This window comes from Anoplopoma fimbria, chromosome 16 (genome assembly GCF_027596085.1).
Source record: "Anoplopoma fimbria isolate UVic2021 breed Golden Eagle Sablefish chromosome 16, Afim_UVic_2022, whole genome shotgun sequence".
Classification (NCBI taxonomy): domain Eukaryota; kingdom Metazoa; phylum Chordata; class Actinopteri; order Perciformes; family Anoplopomatidae; genus Anoplopoma; species Anoplopoma fimbria.
In genome coordinates, this window is record NC_072464.1 from 3,455,619 (window position 1) to 3,480,682 (window position 25,064).

Here is a 25,064-nt window from a genome sequence, read left to right on the forward strand (position 1 = left end):
TGAGGGGTAAACGTTTTTAATGAAGGTTTGGTCAGAGGGTGTTCAGTCATGGTGCGGGACTGAACATGTATTTTATTTGCTACAAGGGTCCCAAATGTGATATAATCCGACACTGTGAAGGATGCAGGAGGCCAGTGTATCCATAAACGCAGCAGAAGCTTAGAAATATACAAAAGTTCCCTTTACCCATAATCCTTTGCAATAGACCATTTTGAACACACCCTTCAACCTGGGCTCGTCCACCGTTGTAGCAAGGATTATTCCATTCATCTGGGATTATGAGCACTATGTAGGGGGATTTGACAAAATGGATGTTTTAGTTTGAATAAAGCTTCTTTTATTTAAAAATGTTTAATTGTGTCTCCACCAGGTGGCTCTGCTCGGCTTGGACCTCTTATCTGCCTTAGTGACGAGGTTAAAGGAGCGGTTTAGGGCCCACGTGGGAACCGGTAACTCACTCACTCACTCACTCACTCACTCACTCACACATGAGTGTGTATGATATCTTGTATCATATCTGTATTTGTACCATGTCATTATTTTCTTAATGGTGCTAAAAGCATCTTGCCACAGATTTCAGTCCCATCACATTATATTTTCTAATCTTCTTTCTCTTGTGAAATAACATCCACCGCTCAGTTGAATCTGTTCTTAAGTCATTTAAGGATAGTTTTTTGTTAGGTAGGGGGTCAGATTGTCACTCATTGTGCCCCCTGACAGCTGATCTTTGAATTTGAATAACTAAACAATGACATTTCTATTATCCTGGGTGTGTTTTTGACGACTGTCCTCTGCTCTCCATCACCTGGATGGTTGACCATTCTCTGCCCCCCTCCCTTTTCTGCACTTCATTTAAATAAGAAGACATTACTTTACAATTCAGATTACGCCTTCCCAATTTCTTCAGATGTGGTACAAGCATCTATAGTGCTTTGATTTAAGGATTAAGTGATTAGAATTTGGTGGTCAAAGGTCACTGTGACCTTTTAGAAAACACTTTTTTCCATAACTCAAGAATTCATATGCAACAATTTCACACAAATGTCCAATAGAATATAATGATTAAGTGATGACATTTTGGACAGACATGGACATAATCTGCAACATGAATGCTTGTATGTTTTCTGTAAATTTGTAATGTATTTTCAAATGCTAAAAAGGCATTAAAAAAAGGATGATTATTATCATTAACAAAAAGATAAGTACATTTAGTTTTTGGCACGAAAGCTGTTGGTAACACAAAGCCTGTGCTGCTGTAGTACTCTGATTGTCTTTCTTGCTCCTCTCCTCAGTTCTGCCCAGCCTTATTGATCGATTGGGAGACTCTAAAGACCAAGTGCGAGACCAAGACCAAACAGTGCTGCTCAAGATCATGGAACAAGCTGCCAGCCCACAGGTACCAACACACACACACACACACTCACACAGCTCTTTATTTCCATGAGTTTGAGCACGCAGCCTGAAATAATTCCAACGATGACTCATTTAGATTCGCTGCCAATATTCTTTTTTATTTATTTTTGTCTTGCTGTTCTCCTGAATAACCACGAGTGCACAGTCCTAGTCCCAGATAGCCTTGTATCTAGTTCACAGCGAGGAAACACACTGCCCTAAGCTATTTAGCCTGATTCTTAAAATATAATATTGGCAAATGGACTGATTCTTTTTTTGAAGCACCTTTTGTACAGTAATGGTACGCTTCATGAGTGACACAGGATGTACAGGGTGAAAGTTGGCTGTGGCAGGGAAAAACTTCAGGTCCCCTTCCACTATGGCAGACAGGGATAATTATATGGACCTGCTCATTGCCCTTATGTTGCTAGGGCAACAGCTTTGGTTTGGTTTAGCTACTGCATTAACAAATATAACAGGAAATACTAATGTGTCCACAATGTTTATATTGTCAAGTTTGAAAAGGTCTATTAAGAAACATTATTTAAAACAAATTGTAAATTAAAAGTTTCAATTAAGATTATGTTATGAATTCCATATTTCTACTGCCTAGTTACACTGACTCAGTTTTTATAATTCTAAAGTGTTCTATATATATTTCAGAAGTGGCAGACAGAATAATTGAGTGGCTGGTAGCAATGTGAAGTGACCTGCCACAGTGGCAGCTGAGGAATAAAAACATGCTCTCAGACAGCTGTCAGGTTAGGTAGCAGGACACGGTTAGGGGGGGGCTAGGTCTCCATCCGGCTGTTGTCCTCTCCTGTCCTATAATGTATTTTATTACAGAGATCCAGTACAACAACAATGAATCTGTCTCTTTTGGTGTGTGTGTGTGTGTGTGTGTGTGCTGCAGTATGTGTGGGACAGGATGCTGGGGGGCTTCAAGCATAAGAACAACAGGACCAGAGAAGGAGTGTGCCTTTGCCTCATAGCCACGCTGAGCACGTGAGTCCGCTACCCCTCTCCCATTTCAGTTACACTGGTCATACTGGTAAAGAAAAGAAGGACATCCTCATTTGCGTACTCCTTATAATTCCAGTGTTTCTAAACTATGTTCCCTGTCCAGACAGTAGGGGCTCTTGTATATCTCCTGTTGTCGGTTCATTAGGCTGATTTCTTTAAATTCTTGCCTTCCAGATACGGAGCTCAAGGCCTGACCCTCAGTAAAATAGTTCCCCACATATGTAACCTCCTGGGGGACCCCACCAGTCAGGTATGCCCACTCACTTTGCAACTGTTACTGTTACATACATGACATGTATTTCAGTCTGAGGTTTGAGGACCTCGTAGTAGAACAGAAAGACAACACTTTGGGGAAACAATATCACACTGAGCAATGACAGATTAATCAGAGAAATGTTAAAAAAAAATGTTTGCTTTCATATTGTTGTAAACTGAACATCTGTTTTACTGGTTTCATTCAGTGAAATTCTTAGATAATCTCAGGGTTTGTGGTTCTTGTGTGAGGTGTTTGCAATTCTCTTGGACATTTCAAGAACTAATAATTCATTATTAATTATGAATTGATCATCAAAGTAGTTTTTGAAACAAATCGTTGGTCTCTAGTCAGTATGTTTTTTCACTGCTGTGTCAGGTATTTGAATAAAGGTCTAAACACAATGAATGTGAGTAAAAGAAACACGTGAACAAGGACCAGCGCCTGATTTGCCGTGTCATTGTGTTCATCAGGTACGTGACGGGGCTATGAGCTGCTTGGTGGAGATCTACAGACACGTGGGCGAGAGGGTGAGGATGGATCTCTGCAAAAAGGGCCTGCCCCAGTCACGGTACGAGGACCCCCCCACCCCCATATCCTCCTCTGTTGTTCTTCTCTGCCTATGCATCCTTCACTCACTCACTAATACTTCCTCATACACACAGGTGGGCACAGTGTGGGTAGGTCAGGTGCTGCCATTGTGGTCAAAGAGGTAGCGGGCCACAACACTGTGGTTCTCCCTCTAGTGGCAGAATTAAGCAATGCAGCTTTAGAGTACTGGTCTATGAGGGGAGATTTACACTCAGTTGGAGGTTTATCAGGTGCACCTGGCTTAAACAAATGCTGTCTAAAGATCAATTCTGCCATGAAAGTTCTATTGTTCCGTTTCTGTTTGCGCCCGTTTTAGAAAGGTGTTTATTTAACATTATAATCTTATTAGAGGATACAGTTTGTGGGTAATTATCCTATCGGTTTATTTAGCACACATGTTAATACTTTCATTGTTAGTATTGTCAGGACATTTTCAAGATACAAAATCTTGTGTATGTAATCACCTCAGCTGAGCAGCTCCACAGTTGGGTTGAAAGAGAAGAGATCAGAAATAGTCACTGAGGTGAAGACCTTTCTGTTGCTCCTTCCATATAATCCAGATGATTTCAGACAACCTTGGATTGTGGTTGTTTATATTCTCACTAGATGAGCATGAGGCTTCTCATGTTTCCCCTCAGACTATGAGAGATACAGTGTTTCTTTTCCTATGTTTGATTTATTTGATATAAACTCATGACTGAACACCCAGTTTATTTTTTTCCAGCCACTAAACATGATTCATAGTCTCCCGTCTTGTAAACGGCCTTGAACAGGCCCTTTGAACAAGGTGCCAGAATTTCATAGGTCCGATTTGGATGGGCTGTATTTCTTTTTTTGTTACATCACACGCCAGTGAACGGTGACAGTGTTTCTGTTACTGTTATGTCCTCTTCGTCCTATTTTTTTTTTTACACTTGACAACATGTCCCTGCATTCCAACATTACCTCCCTCTCTTTCTCTGGCCTCCGTGGCAGTGTGTCATGTGTGTGTGGCCGTTTTGGACACCATCTATTTTGGTCCTGCTAGCCCTGCTGCTGGTAGCAGAGGGAAAAGCTTCTCTCCTCTGAAGTGATGGATGGAGCAGTCCAGGGTCCTTTCCATCGGCTTCAGTTTTCTGACACTGATTTGTATTTTATTTTCTTATACAGGTTGAATGTAATCTTCAGCAAATTTGATGAAGTCCAAAGATCCGGGAACATGATGTCATCCTCCAGTTCGGGTGAGTGTTCCTCTTGTGTCACTGTGCATCCATCAACACAGCATCCCCACAGTTTCATCAAACATTATTATTTATCTCAAGGCATTCAGAAACAGTCTTTAGGTTGCCCACATTTTTTTTTATTCACTGCTGGTCGGGCAGACGCACTGTGAGTATAAGGGCTGTTGTATACTCAGAATAACAGTGTATGAACTGAGGACTGTGCGTAGATTCAGAACAGCTTGGTGGGTAGTTTGTTATATGGTGAAAGGAAAACATTATGAATATCTGATGCTTTTTTATATGATGAGTTAAGTAGCGGGCTTCCATTTTCATCACATTGTCGGTGTCTGTCAGCTGACTGTTTGTCCCTTGTATCACCACCCGTCTTTCTGTCACTGCGTTTAGTGTGTGTCTGCTTGTTTTCTGTGCTACGTCTGTAGTGTTTTTTTTTTTAGTTTTCTGTGTGTGTGTGTGTGTGTTGCTATGTGTGTGGAGGAAGAAGCGGGGAGGGAGTTGCAGAGCAGACGGACAGCCTGCAGCTAAAGGGGATGAGATTTCTCCACAGGAGCTGGGCCTCCACTGGAGCTTTCAGATGTCCCTCTGTGGAGCGAAAGAGCAGAACAGACTGTACAAATATATCAAAACGGACAACGAGACACATTGAAATAAACAGACAGCTGTGGTTGTGAGTGTTTACTGAGTTAGTAGAGGCGCGACCTCTGTGCAGGTGGAATCCTCTCTGCTGACTCTGTCCCATTACAGAACAGCTGAGCTAAGGAGAATACAGTCAGACAGGGCTCAGCGTTTCAAAAACAGTCTGCAGCATCACCTTCCAGCTTCTCCACAACATTTCACATGTGGAGCTCAACTGCCACGACCACTTAATTAATGGTGCCACTCACACACACACACGGAGGACCACGTAGTGACACAGGAGAGCCTGCTGACCCCGTAGTGGAACATGATGGATTAGCTGCTTCATGAACCACAGTCTGTCTGCCTAGTCAATTATTATAGCAAACATTTCAAACTTAACTAACTTAAACTGCCGACTCATAGTGTAACTCATAAAGAACCCGTCGCGCTTCCTTTTTACTGCTCTGTTTATCTGTCGCATTATTTCAGTAACATATACGGCTCTGACAGTATAACACAATAGACGCCCTTTATTCATAACAGCATTAACGGATCACTCACTCACCAACTCTACTTGTCATGTCGCATGATGTCTTCTGTGGCTCTGCACCAGCAAGTAACCCTGATGATGTCATAGTGATGTCACATCTGTTATTTTCTCAGCAACTCTGCATGTTTCAAACAAAAAATCCTGCATCAAACACTGGGGTTGTGGAGTCTTAAAGATGTGCCAGTTTACCTGATATGGAGGTTCTAATGAAAGATGCTATTGCACTGCATTATGGGAATAGTAGGATTCGGAGCCTCACCCTTACTAGAGGCTAAAAGTCTGAATTTCTCAGTCTCTGTTGGATTGATTTTCACCTTTCCTTTTTTTGAGCAAGACCCAGTCAGAGAACAGTCATTCATTATTTTATCACTTAATCACAGCAAAGCAAAATGCCAAAGAAGACAAATTCAATAATTTGTGTAATAAAAACAGCTTATTCTTCCTTTGTCTTTTAGTTTATAACACAAGTCCAAGAATCTTCCCCTGACAGAAGAAAGTAGAGTCCATTGCCGAATAATCTGCTCTAATTCAAGATAAAAACGATGAGAATCTTGTTCAGTTGTTTAGGAGGTGTGAATGTACTGTCTTACTTGGCAGCGTTTAAAGAAGAAATTAAAAACGATGCTGAATATGATTCCTAATGAGCCTCTGCCGTCAGCAGAGTCGCTGTCAATTTATTTGGAAAGTTAGGAGGAACACGCCAATGTGACTCATTTTAGCAGTTATGAGATAGCGGAGCATCATATTCATCAGGATCAGCTGCTCGGCTCCTCACAGGCTCCACTTCTCTCCTTCACAGCTGCTCTGAAAGTGACTCTGTAACGCTGTGTGACGACTCGTTTTAATTAAAATGCATTTGCCTCAGAGCTGAGAAGAATGTCTGATGTTAATGTGGACAGAGAATGAGCTGCGCTGTGAAACGGCTCCAAAATAAAGAGGAATACTCGCACAATATTTAGAGTAAGGGTTCAAAGGTATGACACAAAATAGCAAAGTTCTGTCTTGTCTTGTGAGATGTTTACATGTTATTAACAAGATAAAATAAGATAAGATTGAACTTTATTAATCCAAAAGGAAATATTACAGAGTTTCTTTAAAGATTACAATAGAAGAATAGCAAAAAACTATAGAATACAAATATAAACATATATGAACAACTATTGCGTGTAAATGAAATAATACTGACAGCATTGCAAAATAGAACACAATAGAAATGAGAGTAAGGTTACTAAATAAAGTAAAGGAAATAGAAAAGGTAAACAACAAAGATTACATAAAAAAGTAAAATTACAAAGTGTATAAGAAGTGATACTAATAATGGAAACTAAAATAGAAAAGTAATATTGGGAGAGATATTGTCAATGATATTGAAAAAGGAGGAGGAAGTAGGAAGATAAGAGAGATGGAGGCAGAGTGGGGGTCACACAGGCAAGAAGGGTAAGGGGGGGGGTGGATAGAGGGAGGGAGGGAGGGAGGGACAGAGAGCAAAACAAAGCAGCCATTTCTGTTGCACCACTGAGACGTGGAGAGGGCGAGAGATAATAACGCAGAGACTATAGAGAGAGAGAGAGAGAGCTGGGCTGGGCTGTCAGCTGTGCAGCAGCGTTCCTCCCTGGCTTCAGAGCTGAGAGGACGGCTTTGCACCATGACAGCTGGAGAAGGTAAGACTGCAAATAGAATTAAAGTTCTGTCTTTGCTGAGGTCAGATCACACATATGTGGATGACGGGCACGGAGGATGGTCCATAAGGAGAACATAACAGTTTTCACTCTCTTATGTAATCGGTTTTGGTGCGTATTATTTTTTTTTTCAGCTGTGTTTTGATCCGTTCTTGTTGCGTAACAAAGCTGGGTGTGCGTGGAGGAGGTCTCATCTCCTCCTCTCATCCCAGGGACAGTGTCTCTCCTGAGTGATCTCTGTGGATGTTGTTTTGCAGCACAGGACTGTAACGTTACGTGTCGTGCCTCTCACTTATTGCTACCGTGGAAACGCTCTCACCTCCGGTCTCCTCTCAGCCCCCCCGAGCATCCCAACACTTGTTTCATCTTGGTCAGAGTTACCTTTAAATATGTAAAGAGTCCATTAGGCTCTCTTTGTAATTCATATAAGTTATTGTTGTTATGCAATCCATTCATCCAGTTCATTTCTGTTGACTTGATGTTCAGTTACGTTGGAATACGTTTGCCTTCTACTGCCTATAAAAAGGGGCATGTAAAGCGTAAGGAAAGTGTTCACGTCATTGTCATTTTTACCCCCAGCTACAGCTATGTGACTTACATTAAAGCCCCTTTCCCCACTGGACAAAACCCACTAGCATGTGGCAGTTGTGTCCAGTGGGAACACTTACGATCAGCATTCACTTCCAGGAGTAATGACTCTACAGTACAGGTATTTATTGGCTCCAGCTCTGCTGTGATGGAGTGGAAACCCCTCATTTTTCTTTTCCAGTGCGATGCTATGTGACGTATGTTGAATTTAATTTATTACATATAAAACCAGCAGGAATTTGTACAATTCTTATCATTCATAAGCATACAGAACATCCAATCAACATGCTCTCCTCAAAGCCACCAGTCTGTAGTCAAGTTATTAGTAACAGTCTGCTTATTAACTCAAAATGCTTCTGAGTGAGTGAGTCAGCACTTTGTATTTCTCTGCAGGTTTTGAACTTGTGTGGGGATGTTTGCAAATGACAAGGATGCTTTCTACCCGGACTCATTTAAACCAGGTGTGATGGGTTTTATTCCCTCATTAGGATCTCTGTGTCTGAAGGCCTTCTTTACTACTGTATTAAGCATTTTAAGATTACTCTCGCAACTCTCATTATAAGCCTCTTAAGCTAATGCTGTACAGCTAAACCCCCTAAAAGTGCACAGATCTCAATCTGTACATCTTAAGTACTTCATTAGGTTGATTGGCTGAGTATTTATAAGCTTACTTATTCATGCTGGTGTCAGCAGTAGAAAAGGGGGTAAACAGTGAGCTGAATAAATGCCATTCAGGGATAACATGCATTCTGACATTTTATAAACTCATGGATTTGAGGGAATTCCAGACATGTTCTGATGTGTCATCTTAAAAGACAAACAAATGTACGTCTGAGTAGTTGTACCAGAGCTGAAATCTGTTGGTCAGCATGTAGGGAGTGTATAGTGTGACTAACGAGTATGTTCACTATCTATTGATTATTGCCTCAATAATCCCTTAAATGTTTGTTCTGTAAAATGTCAGCAAATAGTGGAAAAGTTATATCACAAGTTCACAGAGCCCATGGTAAAACGTCTGTGTTGTTTTATCACCAACAGTCCAAAACCCAAAGAGAACAGATAGAAAACAAAAATATTTCCACATTTTACAAACAGGAACCAGAGACTTTTTTGACTCGAATGATTAATCGTTTATCAAAATTGTTACATCCTCGCCCTGTTGTTGCAGTCGTTCCACTATAAATAGCTTCTGTCATGATACTGAAATGCGATATCACTTTTTTAAGGATTTTTTACTATACTGTCACTTTGTATTTCTTCTTTGATATGCTATACTATGGCCTGTTCTAATAGATTCAGTCTAACATGACAGATTCGTTTTAGACTGCTGAAAGGCTTACCACCATAAACCGAGATCCCACCCGCTATCTGATGATTGTAACTGACTGTGTTTAATAGTGGGACTGTTGGTGTCTATGGGTCGTCTGGTTCTGTACTGGACCGTTCACAGCAGATCAATGCATAATGCAAAGTGAAGGCAGTATTTCTATTGAAGCACAGAGAGGACTGTCGGCCAGCAGTCTGAAAACGGGGGAACTGTGAATATTGGAGGGTTGGGATGGGTTCTCACTTTCTTCAATACAATCACACAACGCCTTTGTGATTGGCTTAATCCACCAAGGCTTTGTGTGTATTTTTGTGTGTGTGTGTGTGTGCATGAGCTGCCTCCAGCGTCCTAGTCGGTACCCTCTGTTCCATTAACATTGAGGACACTGTAAGTCAGTCTTTTCCCCGTGTGTGTGTGTGTGTGTGTGTGTGTGTGTGTGTGTGTGTGTGTGTGTGTGTGTGTGTGTGTGTGTGTGTGTGTGTGTGTGTGTGTGTGTGTGTGTGTGTGTGTGTGTGTGTGTGTGTGTGTGTGTGTGTGTGTGTGTGTTTGTAGCTAATATATCCTGCACCATGAAGGAATGGTTAACACCAGTGGGGGCTGAATGCTTATTCTGAGGAAGCCCTTTGATCACACACACACACACACACACACACACACACACACACACACACACACACACACACACACACACACACACACACACACACACACACACACACACACACACACACACACACACACACATAGATTGAGTGCACTGCTTTGCAAAGAGCTTAACGCCTTTTCTTACGCGTTTATGAATAGGGTGTGTGTGTGTGTAACTATCCACTGCCTTTGGCTGCTGCACAGTGTGGAGGCGGCTCTGAAGAAAGATCTTTTTCTATATAAGGTTTTTTTTTTTTTACTGCATACATTTTGTGATGCATTCAGATTTCATTTAGATATATGGTAATGTGTATATATCATCAAGTATTATATAGGAGATCATTTTTTGTAGAAAGGGACTATATAGTCACAGTTACCTTTATAAACACAGAAGTCGTTCAGTATTGTTTGTATTTTAGGGCAGCGTGGCATCCAGGTGTTTGTTAAAATGTTGTCAGTGTCTGAATATTTTTGCTTAATTATGGAACAAACTGCTGTGTGAACCACAGAGGTTTCCACAGAGCTGCGAATCTGGTCACATCTTTTGGTGACTTACTGCTCAAAGTTAATAATATTATAGAACGTGATGCTGAAACACTTAAACCCTAAATACTTTAAGCTAAATTGAAATTAAAGGATACGGATTGGCCTATTCTAGTTTTTACTCATTTTAGCGAGCACACAGCTTGATAGCATAGAGTAATCAATTCATTGTTTGTTTTGGTCTTTTGATGACAATCACAAAAATGTAGACGACACGCTAATAAATGCCGTCCATTTGGATCACCTCAGCATATAAGGTTTTTTTTTTTTTTAGCATCAGTTGTTATCACTGAGAGTCTTATGGAGGATCCGGAGATGCTGCCGGCTTTGGTTTGAATAGTCGGCACATAGTTAGGAGAGAGAGGGCCGTGGGCATAGACTGTGAGCAGAGCACTGAATGATGTCCTTGTCTTCCTGATGCCCTCTGCCCAGTGGAATGGGCCAGCAGCCCCTCCGTCCCAGCGGCTCTGAGGATCAGAGGGGGTCTGTGAGGGGCCCAACAAGGGGACAGCGGTCAGGCTTATCTCCGCCAACTGCACCGATTATCTGCACCAGACAGAGCTTGAAGGTTCCCCTTTAGCTCTGTCCCTGTCCAGATTAGAGAGGAGGACAGAGAGAAAACGGAAAGAGAGACGATTGACATTGTTGTTAGTGGCAGGTGCCGATGCCATTAAAAACTATATCTCATTTTTACCCAAGTAAAAAAACAAGGAAATTAACTTCCTAGGCTTAAATACTCAAAACGTTTCTGGGACGTTACTTTTATGGAACAATGAGATGCAGTATAACCATACATTCAAAACCGATCAGCCCGTCTCTATGTCTGTTTTCCTGTGTTTCTACATTTCTATCTTCTTCCGTCTCTGCATTTAGATTTTTCTCATCTGATGCCATCACTGAAGACGTGCAGCGTAGGAGGAGATGAACGAGTGACTCACGGCTGATGCCAAACAGCCCCATTGATGGTAGTCCGATGGAAAATACACACCATGTGATTAGATTGGTGCTGCCCTGTTTTCCAGGGGGCATATTTGATGTTATGGAGGAAGATATAGCTCTGTTTCCTCAGCGACACTCCAAACCCAAAGTAAATAACACTAGTATTAAAACTCTAAGGACGAGCTGAGCATGTTGGCAGTGACCCTAACACCTAGTTTATCTTATGAGACATTCTGACAGATATAGCTTGTCTTGAAATCAGTCTGGTAAAAGCACCTGGAACCACGGTTAGTTGGTCTGTATAAGATCCTGGTGGTTAAACATGACCACCGGGAAATGAAGGAGTCAATCTCTGCTTCTGCTCCTCATCTCTTCAGCTGATTGTAAAGGCTGAGTGGGACAACCAGCTCTTTGTCCTCGGGACTAGCCGGGCTACAATAATGTGTTTCTGTTCTGTCTGTGTTCTGTTTGCAGTGCTATGTGTTATTCTTTTGAGGTTGCTTATGTCCGGTTTTAGTTTCAAATGGATGGATTCATATCTGTGTGTTGATTCTTTTTTCACCATTTTATCATGATCTCTCCTCCTTATTTGCAAAGATGCTGAGATATGACGTATTTCATTGGTACTGGTGCTCTGCTGTGACACTCAGCATTTACCTTTGACAGATAGTGTGACAGATAGTTAGCATTTTAGTGAGCGGGGCCTTTTGAGGCTTCAGAGCAGTGCTTGTCAGAACTCGGTCAGACTTCAACTCCAGAGGATCAATCATCATTTTCTGACACAGACGGACAAATCAAAGCCCGCCTTCTGATGTCCTTATTGGGTGTTCAGGACTACAACCCTCTGAACCCCAAAACCCGGCCGAAACTACACCGTTTATCATCAGCCAGAAGCTGATGGTCCTTTAACACACCATGTGCGACTGACACTTCCGACAGAAAAAGCAACCAAATCGAAGCTTAATGTTGTGATATTTCATCAAAAACATTTCATTCTTCATGTCTCATTTAAAATCTCGCCCCAAATAAACCTTTTGCTTTAGCCATATTGTGTAAGAAACATTAAATTCTGAGCTCCTCAGCTCAACTAGGAAGCCTTGATTGACTCGGCTGAGAACCAACAGTCACGTGACAAAAAACCAGTGAAACTTGGACTGAACTGCAGGCTTCTGAACACAGAGCAGAGAGGAGAGGAGAGGCTGGAAGTAGAGGTTGTTTAAATGCAAATAGTTCAATATTTGTAGCATGTAGAGCCTCCATTTTTTTCCAAAATTGGTAACAATTGTGGACACTTGGAAAAATGTTGGATACATAGATTCCAGTGTTTTCCCAATTTTTGTAAAATAAATTAATAAAGTAATCAACAGTTTTTTTTTTATGATTTATAGCATGGTAACTGTGTTATACTGAACAAAATACATGTTTGAATTCTCTCTGCTTGCAGCCATGATGGTGCTTTTTCCAAAGAGTTGCAGGACTCTTCTATATTGCAGTGAAAATCAGTAAAATGTGATATGAGCAAAGAACACCCCCAGTGTGCTTGGGGTTCAGAGGAACCAATGAATAGAGGTTTAATGAGTCATCAGGTGACGGATCAGTAAGATGTTCTTCCTACTGCATCCAAGTGAAGAGCAAGTGACACACTAACCATTCAAACCCATCATCAGCAGCCCCAGTTCAGTCAGAGACAGCTGCTCCTCTGCCAGCTAAGGGCTCAGTTCCCAGCAGATATCTGACAGACTTCCACCCTGTCTGGATTTAAGAGGTGAGCCTCCTGATGGGAACTAAACACATGTGGTGTAGTGTCGAGGCAATGTTTTTGTAAATGTAAAATTGAATCAATTCATAACTTGCGACCACAAGGTTAAATTTCAGCCCTGCCAGCAGCCTCTATGGTTTTTCAGCAAAACAAGACATTCTTTGTTATGGCATAACACTGATCACCAGTCATCTGTCTCTTATGTAAGTCTTATGTTTCTCTACAGGCTGTGTGAAGGGCAAGACCCTGGGGGTCAAAGGGTCAGCGGTAGAGAGATTGTATGATAATCTTCTATCTCACCCTTCCTGTCAGGCAGTAAAGAACGTTATCAAGCGTCTTAACTTTCTCTTAATCCCTCCTGCCTCTGGGCTTTTACTCTTTCCCTGCCTATTATATAAATGTGTGCTTTACTGGTGACTCCGCTGATGCCAATGCAGCTTCAGCAACTTTGAGTACTTCAGTGTGTCGGCAGTGCATCCTGACACCTAGTGAGCATAGAAGGTAGCACATCCTTTTATGTTTAGATATATGGATCATTTTCTGTATGTTTTAGTTTTCCTTCAATGTAATGACAAGGCCGGCCTTCATGTCTGGCGTTTTCCGGTGAAGTGGCGTCTTTGGAATATATCCAAGTCGAGCTGGGAGTGAAACACAATTCTTTATCTTCCTTTTATTGTATTTAAAAAAACATGAGGTCTGAAGTACAAAACTCAAGTGGAGCCCGGCAGTGCAATCTCTGTTTTTATCGTTGCATTCTTCTTTTTATGATTTTCTGTTTACTTTTTTTTACCAAAACCTCCTCACCAAGATTGCACCTATAGACTGCTTCACCACTGTGCCCATAATTAAATGAAATAGCTTTAGTTTTCTACCTACAGCCTGGCAGATAACACATGTTTGTGGCCTCTACAGTATGAAGATGGTACATGTAAACAAGCACAAGGATCCATTAGAATAGTTTAGAGAAGGATTTTTTTAAAAGTTAGACATTTCGCTGCATCACAGTAGGAGATTTTAATAATGGAATCATGAAATTAATGATGGCTGAATTCCATCTAGTCGCATCTGTTTTAGGGATTCCGGTATTGTGCATTCTGGCTCTGTCATGGCTTACTGGGACACTTAAAGTGCTGCAGGGATGATGTGTTCTTGTAGGCCAACCCGTAAATTAGCATCTCCAGAGGAGACTTTTACAAAAAATAAACTCTGTACAGCAAAACTACAATGTTCTAAAGATGGTTTTGTGCGTTCTTTCTGTGTTATTTAATGCAGAACTGCAGAAACATGGACAACCCGATGAAAATACATACGCACCTTTTGAAGTTGTAAATGGTTAATGGACATATAGAGCCTTTCTAGTGTTCCGACCACTCAAAGCGCTTGTCATCATGTCATCATTCACCCATTCACACACACAGTGTCTTGCCCAAGGACACACGGGGCTGTGGCTCAGTGGTAGAGCGGGTCGCCTGTTACACCCCCGGCTCCTTGTCCATGTGTCCCAAGGGGTCTAACCACTGATCTCTGATCTGATTGGAGAATGTAGCTCAGAGCCACTAGCCCCCAGACTCTGGAATGAGTTGTCTCTGCATGCTAGTCTGACCCAGACACTGGCTGTTTTAAACGCTGTCTCTATTCCCTGGCCTCTAACTCACTGTGACAGTTGTTCTGTTCTTTGTCTTTTTAAACGGGTCTTTGTGTTTTCACTGTGTTGATTTTCTGGTTTCTGGCCGCATTTTGACAGTGCAGCACTTCGGTCAACGGTTGTTGTTTTTAAATGTGCTTTATGAATACATTTGGATTGCATCCGATAGGTGTGGCCCTATTCTTAAAGCCTATTGTTTCTCGACCCCTGTCATGTCTGCAGTAATGACCTCACTCTGAGATACTGTGTTGATATTTCTTTTAAACACAGTATCTGTTTTGATGGTGTTGTATAAGGGTGAGCAAGAAAAAAGGGATCTCACAACAATAGACCCCTCCCTCTTTTCACCATGACATGTCCCTAAAGTCCAACAGCATCGCACATCAACACACACAACACACAACACACACACACACACAACACACACACACACACTGATAACTGAACCCAGAGAGCAGGGCTTACGGGCTGGTTAGTCTGGCATTTTGTCAGCGCCCATCGTGCTACAGAGGCACACACACACACACACACACACACACACACACACACACACACACACACACACACACACACACACACAGAGACACACACGCACACACACATCGTGTCGACAGATGCCTGGTGAAAAAGAGAGAGCGCGTTGGCCGGTGCAGCAGAGACATGCTGAAGAAGCTGATGTGCAAGAAAATCTGCGCACGTAAGATGATGCTTTATAATCCTCTTTTCCTCCCCTCTCCGTTCTCTCCCCGCTCTGCTCTGCTCTCAGCCATCGCTCTGAATTCTCTGGATGTATACGTCTCTTTACCTTCACTGCCCTTTCCTCTCTCGACCTGTTGCCTCTTTGTCTTTCGTCTTCCACTTTGTTGATGTTGTGTCTGGGATATAAATGCTGTGTCATGGTCATGGTGCTGATCGGCACAGGGACATTTAAGGAGCTGTTTTTTGCGTACGTGCCTGATCACTGTTGTGTGCTTTCCTTTTTTATTTCCCACTTGTATCAGTTCATGTGACTGGGCTCCACTGATGAAAGCACTGTTAATGTGCAGCTAAAAGGGGGTAGGCTTCATTCCTAAACATCCACAGGGACACATGCTTTCCCCCCAAAAAACGGATTGAGGAATTGTTTTTAAATCAATGAGCTATAAACCATCATGTCGCTACTGGCAACCTCCCAGCACCATCACATCTGCCCCGGGGCTAATCCCTCGTGTGACTGGTCACGTTGAGCAGGTGACTGTGGGGGGTGGGCTGTGTGTCCATGCATGGCTGCCAAACCAGATTAAAGTCAGACGGATGGATGGATACAGGCTGAATGAATACATACTCACAACCTGACAGATTTGAGGCAGAGGTCATGGAGCACAGAGATGACTCAGGGTTTACTGTAGCCGGCAGATTAATGAGAAGAGAGTGATGATGCATTTCAGCAAGGACACTAACCAGGAAGAAGGGGAGCGACGTGTCCCCAGATGATGAAGGAATAATGATGAATCGATCAGCCAGTTATCCCAAGGTGGATTTTTTAATAGACAATTATGTCATACATATTCTCTTTTTCTGCTTCTGTTGTTGCAGATAAGAACTTTGAGGATGAGGACTCTGTGGATGGAGGCCGGTCCTCCTCCTCCTCCCTATCATCCAAAGCTCCCCCCAGTGGCAGGAGGCCTGTAGCGAGCGTTGTGAGAAGACCCAGCTCAGCCACCTCGACGACCAAGCCCACAAGTGAGGGAGGGGTTCAGTCCAATCAGATGCACACAGCTATAATACATTCACTGTGCAGTACCTTCACATTAATAACAGTGATTGTGACTTTCACTAATATGTCTAGTATTGTGTTGACACTGCATGTGCTGAGGAGCTATCAGTAAACCCGTTCCTGCTGCCTGAATCATTCTTAAGAAATATTGTGTTGTGAATCTCAGGTACGATTTTTTTTTTTTTTTTCAAAGGTAAAGAAGCAGCTGCCGGGGCTGTTGATGAAGAGGATTTTATTAAAACCTTTGAAGACGTGCCCTCAGTCCAGGTATGCTGAGCTCTGTATTGTTTGGTTTTGTTAGCTGGTGCAAAATCCAGCACAAAAGGCAAGATGACATGAAGACAGTGGACGGTATTAAGATGGATCTAAACACCACTCACACACAAACCACAAGCACATTTCTTCTTTAATTGCACAATGTCATATTTTTTGACAAGAGAAGTAGTTGCTTGCTATTTCTTATAATGTGGTGCATCTCACTCCACATCGAACCATAGTGACATTTTTTTATTCCTTACCTTTGTTGGGTCCTTATACCATTACTCTACTTATTATCTCATATTTTCAGCTGCTGATTTTCAACCAAGCTGTGACAACTAGAGTTGCACAGCAACTGTTGAGCTTTTAAGATAAGATAATCCGCTGCGGGACTAATAAAGGATTATCTTATCTTATCTTATTTAAGCTGCTGGTTGCATTTCACAAAACATCCACCGACAAAGTACTCACACACATGTGGCATCAAGTTAGAGTGAGCAAAAGTCTTCACGCCTCTCTCTGTGTCCAGATCTACTCCAACAGAGAGCTAGAGGACCAGCTGGCCAAGATCAGAGAAGTGCTGTCTGATGACAAACACGACTGGGAGCACCGAGTGGTCGCGGTGAGACTCGGAAAGCACACACACATACACACACATAATGTGGAAGTGCATGAATCCACTGAGGAAATACTGATATACGTTTTCACCCTCTTTTTTTTTTCTTTTTCGGTTCCTCTCCAGCTGAAGAAGGTGCGTTCTCTCCTGCTGGCCGGGGCCACTGAGTACGAGGGTTTCCCTCAGCAGCTGCGTCTCCTGGAGGCTCCCCTCAAGCTGTCAGCTAAAGACTTGCGCTCCCAGGTGGTCCGCGAGGCCTGCATCACTCTGGGGTAAGATCCTGAGTCGAGGAGGATGCACTGTCCCGCCGGGGTTTCTCTATGTTTGTGGGAAACAAGAGTTAGTACCACTTTACAGCAGCTTTAATCTGGTAACCCCAGTTTGAACTCTGGCAGAACTAACTAAGAAATGACAAATAATGGGATTAACAGTTTCCCCTTGTGCACAGAGTTTTCAGACATCAGTCTTAAAGGAATAGTTTGGAAGAGGGGTTGTGTGAGGTACTTATCCAAAGTCGGTACAGTAGATGGCAGCACGTCAGCACGCCCCCAGTTTAGAGGAACAGGCAGGAGAACCAGCACAGGAGCAAAGTAATGTAACGTCTATAATATGTTTAGCTGTTGCCCCGTCCACTAGCTAAACATATTATAGACACCTTTATAAAATCAATAATAGTTCAGCTGTACGCTATAATAAGAATATTTTCACTGCTTTACTTTAATGTCAGACAGCCCTTTCTTTAGGTGAACTGAAGCCTCTATCTAGGCTCTCTTCAAAGCCACAAGACTCCATTGACAAAACATAGTTAGTAAGGCGTTTCTTTTAACTTTTTAACTCAATAATTTTAGGATAAAGTATTTATACTATCATAGTATAAAGAACAAACCACCACCTGCATAAAATCCGCAGTGAGATGTGGATTTGCATCAATCACATTCCCTGTAACATCCAACATCATAGCACTACTTTGAGAGGGCACATACACTGAGGAAATGCAAAAGAAACAAAGTATTAACTGAGTTAGAATTTGCATGTAAACTATTAATTAAACATCGATTCAGTGTTTCTTTGAACTGATACAGTATCACAAAACCCAATATTGCGAAACTCAATATTTTCGCTTGTTTCTTAGACCCCTGAGAATAACAGAAACAAACTAACAGCAACTCCTTTCTGCTGCCAGGTAAAATACTTGTATTTGTCAAAGGAGTCTTGGCTTTGAAGAGAGCATAGAAAACGGCTTCAGCCCCTCAGTTTCCATTAATGGATCAGCATCACTGGCCTTGCCAGCTTACTCTTAATGTCTTTGATTGGCAGCAGTGATATTAACTTTCTAACTGATTGGGCTACTCCAGGAAAATGCTAAAATGTTTTCTTTCCACATACTTAAGCTAATGAACATGAGCCCCGCTCGGGTATGAAACGAGCAGCGTGCTCTACACTCAAATACATCCATCATCCAAATTTTAATACAACCCCGATGAGGTGGAACAGAGCAGAGGCGCTCGGAAAGAGCAGCAGGTTGATGAATAGATGGCAGCTTGGTGGATCCTTCCATCGCTGTAACGTCTCCACCACAGTTTGGCTCTCTATGCGATACAAACTTTCCCCAGCTGAGGCAGAGCACATATGGAACTTTTCTTTAGTTTCTAGACAATTATAACCTCTGTGCATTAAGGGTTTCTTAGGGTCTGTCTATCAATGTCTCTCTTTTGTGTGCTTTGCCAAAAAAGAGACAGCTGCCTCTCTAATCCTACATGTGTTTTTACCTGAGTAATTGTCTCACTCTTCCCATTTTATCCCTTAGTTAAAATGCAGAGAATTAAATAATCTATTATACATCTTAAAGATTATACAGTTTATAGCTGTATACAGCTTACTCGTTGGAGGTGCTGCACTTTTAACACCGCTACCACAGTCCTCTTTGTGAGAAAGACCAACACATCACCATGAATGGATCATCAGATGGGTCACACACTTGTTCTTTAACGTCCTTCCTTCCCTCTCCCTCTGTCAGACATTTGTCATCAATACTGGGTAACAAGTTTGACCACGGAGCGGAGAGCATCATGCCCACCCTGCTGAACCTTGTGCCCAACAGTGCCAAAGTCATGGCTACGTCCGGAGTGGCCACCATCCGCCTCATTCTTAGGGTAAGGAGAGTCCATGCGGTTCCTCAGGCCCCCTGCAAATATTTACGTTCATCCACGACGATAAATTGACAGCGCTGTCATTTAAACCATGCGAGCACAAGAGTGAAACTTTACTTTTTGATTTTCTCTTCCAGCGCACACACTACCCACGTCTCATCCCCATCATCACCAGTAACTGCATCTCCAAATCAGTAGCAGTCAGACGGTAAGAGGACCTCAACCCTGCTACTAAATGAAATAATATGTTCCTCTTCTACTTTTTGTTAGATGATTTTTAAGAATGAGTTGAATTTCAAATTACTACGACTTTGTATTAGGGCCATTATAGGTAAAAAATATATATAAATGTATATGGAGCTGGGGTAGGGGGTAATGTTCCGAACAAAAATAATGTGTAAATATATGAGAAAATACTCAAAAATGTACATTGTAAAACTTGGAAAAGAGTGTTTTTTAGGGTCAAGAAAACACATTGCTTCACTTTGCCAGGTTGGATCAACCTCATCACGTCCTCATCAGACGCCACTGTTAAACACTGCGCCGAGTCCAAAATAGGAGTGAAGCGTTAAAGTTACTGCAGTGTTTAACGGTGGAGTGACTGTGGAGTGATTCAACCGTGCAAAGTGAGGCAATGTGGCTCATTGATTTCCAAAAAACTCCCACAATATTTCAGATGTTTATTCTCGTAAATCTACCACTTTTATGTCAGAGAATAGCTTAGTTTTTCTCTAGTTTTTTTCCTCAAAAATGACCTCCCTTCCCCCGCTCTGTAATGTATTTATTCTTTACCTAGAATGGCCCAATGCTTCCTCCTACTATACAGTATATAACATGAATAGGTATAAACTATTCACTATTTTACATTCTTGATTAGTTTCTAGAAACACAAGCATGTTATGGTTTTATTTTGAATTTCTTGTGTGGCATTTGCTTTAATTGACACGTGTCATATTTTGTGTTTTTGGTTTGTAGTTTTGCTCCTATGTTAAATATCCTGTCACGGTGTTGTTTTGTCCCCTTTCCAGACGCTGTTTTGAGTTCTTAGACCTCATGCTACAAGAGTGGCCCACTAATACACTGGAAAGGTAAGTTGTGTCTGAAGCACCAAAGCACTTGGCAAGTGTGCATGATATGTGTGTCAAATGGATGAAGTGGTGTACGGTATGTGTGTGTGTGTGTTTGTGTGTGGGCAGAACAAAGTTGGTGTGGGTGCATGTTGTGGGTGTTTATGTGAGGTGGAGGTAAAAGCTTCTTCTTCTTCTTCTTCTTCTTCTTCTTCTTCTTCTTCTTCTTCTTCTTCTTCTTCTTCTTCTTCTTCTTCTTCTTCTTCCTCCTCTCACGTGATGACATTTGAGTTGGCTATGTGTCGGTCCGATGCCTCACTGATGAGGCCCATTAAATTGATGAGTCCTGAGAGAGCCGCCATCATCAAGACCCGCAGCTATAAGGCGGCTTTCCATCACTGTAACCATGACAACCGCAGCAGAGTCTTTAAAAAGCGTGTGAAAACCCTGTTGGTGGCACACCGCCTGTGGACCACCACAGGAATGAAAGTGGAAGAGACAGTAAAAAGAGATAGAACAGAGATATACTCCAGGTTTTTTTTTTGTTAGTTTAGCATTTGTGGTTTAAGGTGCCAGCTGTCGTCCACCTTTTACTTCCGGGTTTTGTCTGAACAAGGTCTTGGGTCTCTTGGGTTACCTGCATGTGTCTTCCTCACCATGTTCCCTTACTACCCCAGACATGTGGCTGTTCTGACTGAGACCATCAAGAAAGGCATACACGATGCAGACTCTGAGGCCAGATCCATTGCAAGAAAGTAAGTGTCATTGTTCCTAGTGCTCATTTAGTTCGTCAGCTGTGTTTTTATTCAGTCTTAGCTCTGTGTCAAATGTCCTTGTTAGTTTCTATCATAATTAGTCAACCTCATCTTGTTTTGTTTTTTTTGTCAAGTTTCAGTTGACAAAAGTCTGGGTACTTTAGTCTCATCTTAGTCTTAGGTGAGTTTTAGTCAATGAACCTGTTTTCATTGTTAACTAAGTCCTCCTGAATGTGTTCATTGTGTTCAAAAGCATGCATGGAAGAAAACTGTCCTTAATAGTTTGTCTTCCGTTTTTTTAGTCAGAGACTCTGGTAAAGTTTTCAAACAACATTTTGTTCTCGTCTTTTTTCCTCAACAGTACCGCATGTTGATAAAGTCACAGTTAGTGTTTAAAGGGACATTTTACAGTTTTTAAACTGGCTTTGAATAGTTGCAATGTGGGAGGTGTGTGCAAATGAACGATGGCTAGCTTCCATCAGTGTTGCCTGCACCCGGAGCTCCCTGCTCATTTCTGGGTGAGATTCGACTGGATGACCAAAAAAAACCAAACATAATTTGGCGTCATCCGGTGGACTTTTGCCTGCAGGTGAGCGGGGAACCCAGGAACCAGGCGCCTTCTCATTGTCGTCTCATCTTTGACCTAGGGGGGGAAAGGGTTGTTCAGAACATATTTGGTAGGGTAGGGGGAAAAATCATTACAGCATAGTATCGGGATACTTTGCCGGGAGATATTGTGTCAATACACAAACAGCAAGTATCGATCTTTTATTATATAAACTATTAATATTGCGATAAGGAATGTCTGGGATATACCGATTTGGCCGCAACTGAGGTTATATAAGTTCAGTTTTCATTAGAACTAAATTATAACGTTATCATGATGTGTTCAAGTGTAATCTTGTTAAATGTAGTGTTTGGTAAAAAAAAACTTGTATAACTACAGTTGTTTAACTTCCTAACACTAGCACTAAGCAGCTCATAATACATCATTAAAATGACTAATGTCAAGAATTTATTATCATTAAATATACAATCTTTAATTTCTAAATCATTTGTGCTATGTTTTTTTTATGAAAATGACCACTATAGATGACTTAAACAAAGTGAGATGAGGTAGTTGATGATGATGATATATATTTTAGTTGATTGGCTATAGGCCTGAATGGACTGTAGTGAGATGAACCGAGTGAAAAACATTAACTTATAAGATAAAGCAGATGTTGACAAACTGCATAATTTGCAAATGAAAGTAGGTTATAAATTGGGAAATATCCCAATATTTGATGATGCAATACTCAGCATATGGCAAAATTGGAATGATGCTGGGGCCTATCATTTAGTCATAGTCTCCGTTCACAGAATGAACACTGAGTGCTTCCCTTTTCTCATTCCTATGGTGAGCTTTATGTCGAAGTGCATTCGTATATCTTCTGCTTTTCACCTGTAGGTGCTATTGGGGTTTCCATGGTCACTACAGCCGGGAGGCAGAGCATCTGTTCCAGGCGCTGGAGTCCACCTATCAGAAGGCCCTCCAGTCTCACCTGAAGGGCTCTGACAGCATCGTGTCTCTTCCCCAGTCGGACCGCTCCTCCTCGTCCTCCCAGGAGAGTCTGAAGTAAGGACCGTGACGCCCTCCTTCTGTCCTCACCCTTTACCACGTTATGTTCCCGTCCCGGTTACTTTGGTTCCATCTTTACTCTATTACTTTAGTCTCTCCAGAGAAAACACCTCCTCCCATCCCCCTCTCTGTCCTCTTTTCCATTTTTCTATATTCTCAAAGCTTTTGCACATCTATTAGCTGTAATAGATTGGAGGAATATGATTGTAAAGCTTTGGTAATTATAAGTTGATCATCACATATCACAGCCACATGTACTAACACACACACACACACACACACACACACACACACACACACACACACACACACACACACACACACACACACACACACTATTGGATCGATTGCCATTGTTCACCCAGTTTATAGATTCCCTATGGAGCATGTTGACTAATGACCTCATATTCAATCCATCAGTGTGGGTTTTTCCCTCCTTGTCTGGACATAGATATGATTACACAGTCACAAAATGGGGACAATTGTACGTCCCCATAACGTAAATCATAACATTTCAGAGTGTAGACTTAGTCTAAGGTGAGGGTAAGGTTAAGGTAAGGGTTAGGATTAGGCTGGTGGTGGTAATGGCTATGGTAAGGGTAAGTCTCCAGCAAATGAATGTCAATGCAATGTCCCCAAAAGTCATAAAAAGGCGACTGTGTGTGTGTGTGTGTGTGTGTGTGTGTGTGTGTGTGTGTGTGTGTGTGTGTGTGTGTGTGTGTGTGTGTGTGTGTGTGTGTGTGTGTGTGTGTGTGTGTGTGTGTGTGTGTGTGTGTTTTTGGGTGAGGGTGAGATATTTTTTTCTGTCTCACAGGAAGCTAAAGTTTCCAGTACATTTCACATAAATATTCTCATATTAATTGCTTTAATTCTTAGGTACCTTAACTTTCTAATGTTGCCAGATGCTCATTGTGCTGCAATGTGATGTACATAAAGTCTAAAAAGTGTCTCCCTACTTCTATGATGTTCAGCCGTCCGATGTCCGTGAAGAGCGTCATAGGAGGGAGCATAACAAGGAGTAAGTATAGTACTCACTTTCTAAGCCTATGTGTGGTCTGACATGTATACTGTGTATGGTTAGGCACTACTGTGGCGGAGTTAGCATTGAGAAAAAGCAGAGTAATGCTCCCTCAGTCATGACCTCGTATCCATACTGACCCCTACTGCACTAATCTATAGCTCAGTGGTTAAGATGAGATGAGAGAAGACTTTGCTGGAAAATTCACACGTTACAGCATTAAAGAAGCGGTCTAAAGGGATAGGTAACAGTAAAAAAAACCATTTAAAATAATAATGACAAAATAAGAAATCTCTGTTAATTACATTAATAAGATATATATACACAATCTACGTTCTATTATTTCGACAATATACATGATTTGTGCATGTACTATATACGTGCATTTGTATGTAGCCATGCAAATGTACATGTGTAAGAGTAAGTAGGTAAGAGTCAGGTCTCCAAGCTTTGGTGGGAGGTGACAAGTTAAGAAGCAGATGTAGGTGATGCATGAGGCCTCCGTGACTGTACAGCTCTCATATGTGTGCTACCACAGGTAAGCTGGTGGGCTCCAGGTTGTCCACCACATCGGGTTCTCTCCAGCGTTCCCGCAGTGACATCGATGTCAACGCCGCCTCCAGCGCCAAGTCACGTCTGTCCACCGTTCCTGCCTCCTCGCCGTTCAGCTCTGTGGCTGCCCTCCCCCCAGGGTCCTACGCCTCGTTAGGTAATCAGTCATCTTCTGCTAACCCCGTGAAAGCAGAAAAACAAAGCACTGTATGCATGTGTTTTTTGATGCATATTTGATAGACAATATTGTACCAATAAACTACATCATATGTAGGAGAATTCCCTCTTTACTCTGCAAAAACTGCACACGCTGAGTGTAAATACAAACACAGTGTTCAGAGAATCCATGCGAGTAGTTTGAGGACAAAGCTTGCTTGGTCCAAGATGTCCATGAAACTGGAATCAAAAATAATTAAATAAGCTACAGTTTTGCTAACTCTTTGACACGCTCAACAAAAGACTGAAACCCCTGGAATACACCTCTGCAGTGCTGCATCTG

At 42.0% G+C, this 25,064-nt stretch overlaps 1 protein-coding gene across 1 annotated transcript in view; it reads left to right on the forward strand.

Annotated features, from left to right (window-relative positions):
* Positions 1-25,064, forward strand: part of clasp1a (cytoplasmic linker associated protein 1a) — an 83,844-nt gene that overhangs the window by 28,463 nt on the left and 30,317 nt on the right. The window contains exons 3-19 of the mRNA XM_054615733.1: positions 371-449; positions 1,293-1,396; positions 2,306-2,397; positions 2,590-2,665; positions 3,142-3,239; positions 4,409-4,479; positions 16,348-16,494; positions 16,722-16,795; positions 17,316-17,408; positions 17,529-17,674; positions 19,420-19,555; positions 19,690-19,760; positions 20,581-20,640; positions 21,297-21,374; positions 22,825-22,992; positions 23,967-24,013; positions 24,552-24,722. Of these exons, the coding sequence (XP_054471708.1) occupies positions 371-449; positions 1,293-1,396; positions 2,306-2,397; positions 2,590-2,665; positions 3,142-3,239; positions 4,409-4,479; positions 16,348-16,494; positions 16,722-16,795; positions 17,316-17,408; positions 17,529-17,674; positions 19,420-19,555; positions 19,690-19,760; positions 20,581-20,640; positions 21,297-21,374; positions 22,825-22,992; positions 23,967-24,013; positions 24,552-24,722 (1,711 nt within the window). The remainder of the gene's footprint in view (positions 1-370; positions 450-1,292; positions 1,397-2,305; positions 2,398-2,589; positions 2,666-3,141; positions 3,240-4,408; positions 4,480-16,347; positions 16,495-16,721; positions 16,796-17,315; positions 17,409-17,528; positions 17,675-19,419; positions 19,556-19,689; positions 19,761-20,580; positions 20,641-21,296; positions 21,375-22,824; positions 22,993-23,966; positions 24,014-24,551; positions 24,723-25,064) is intronic.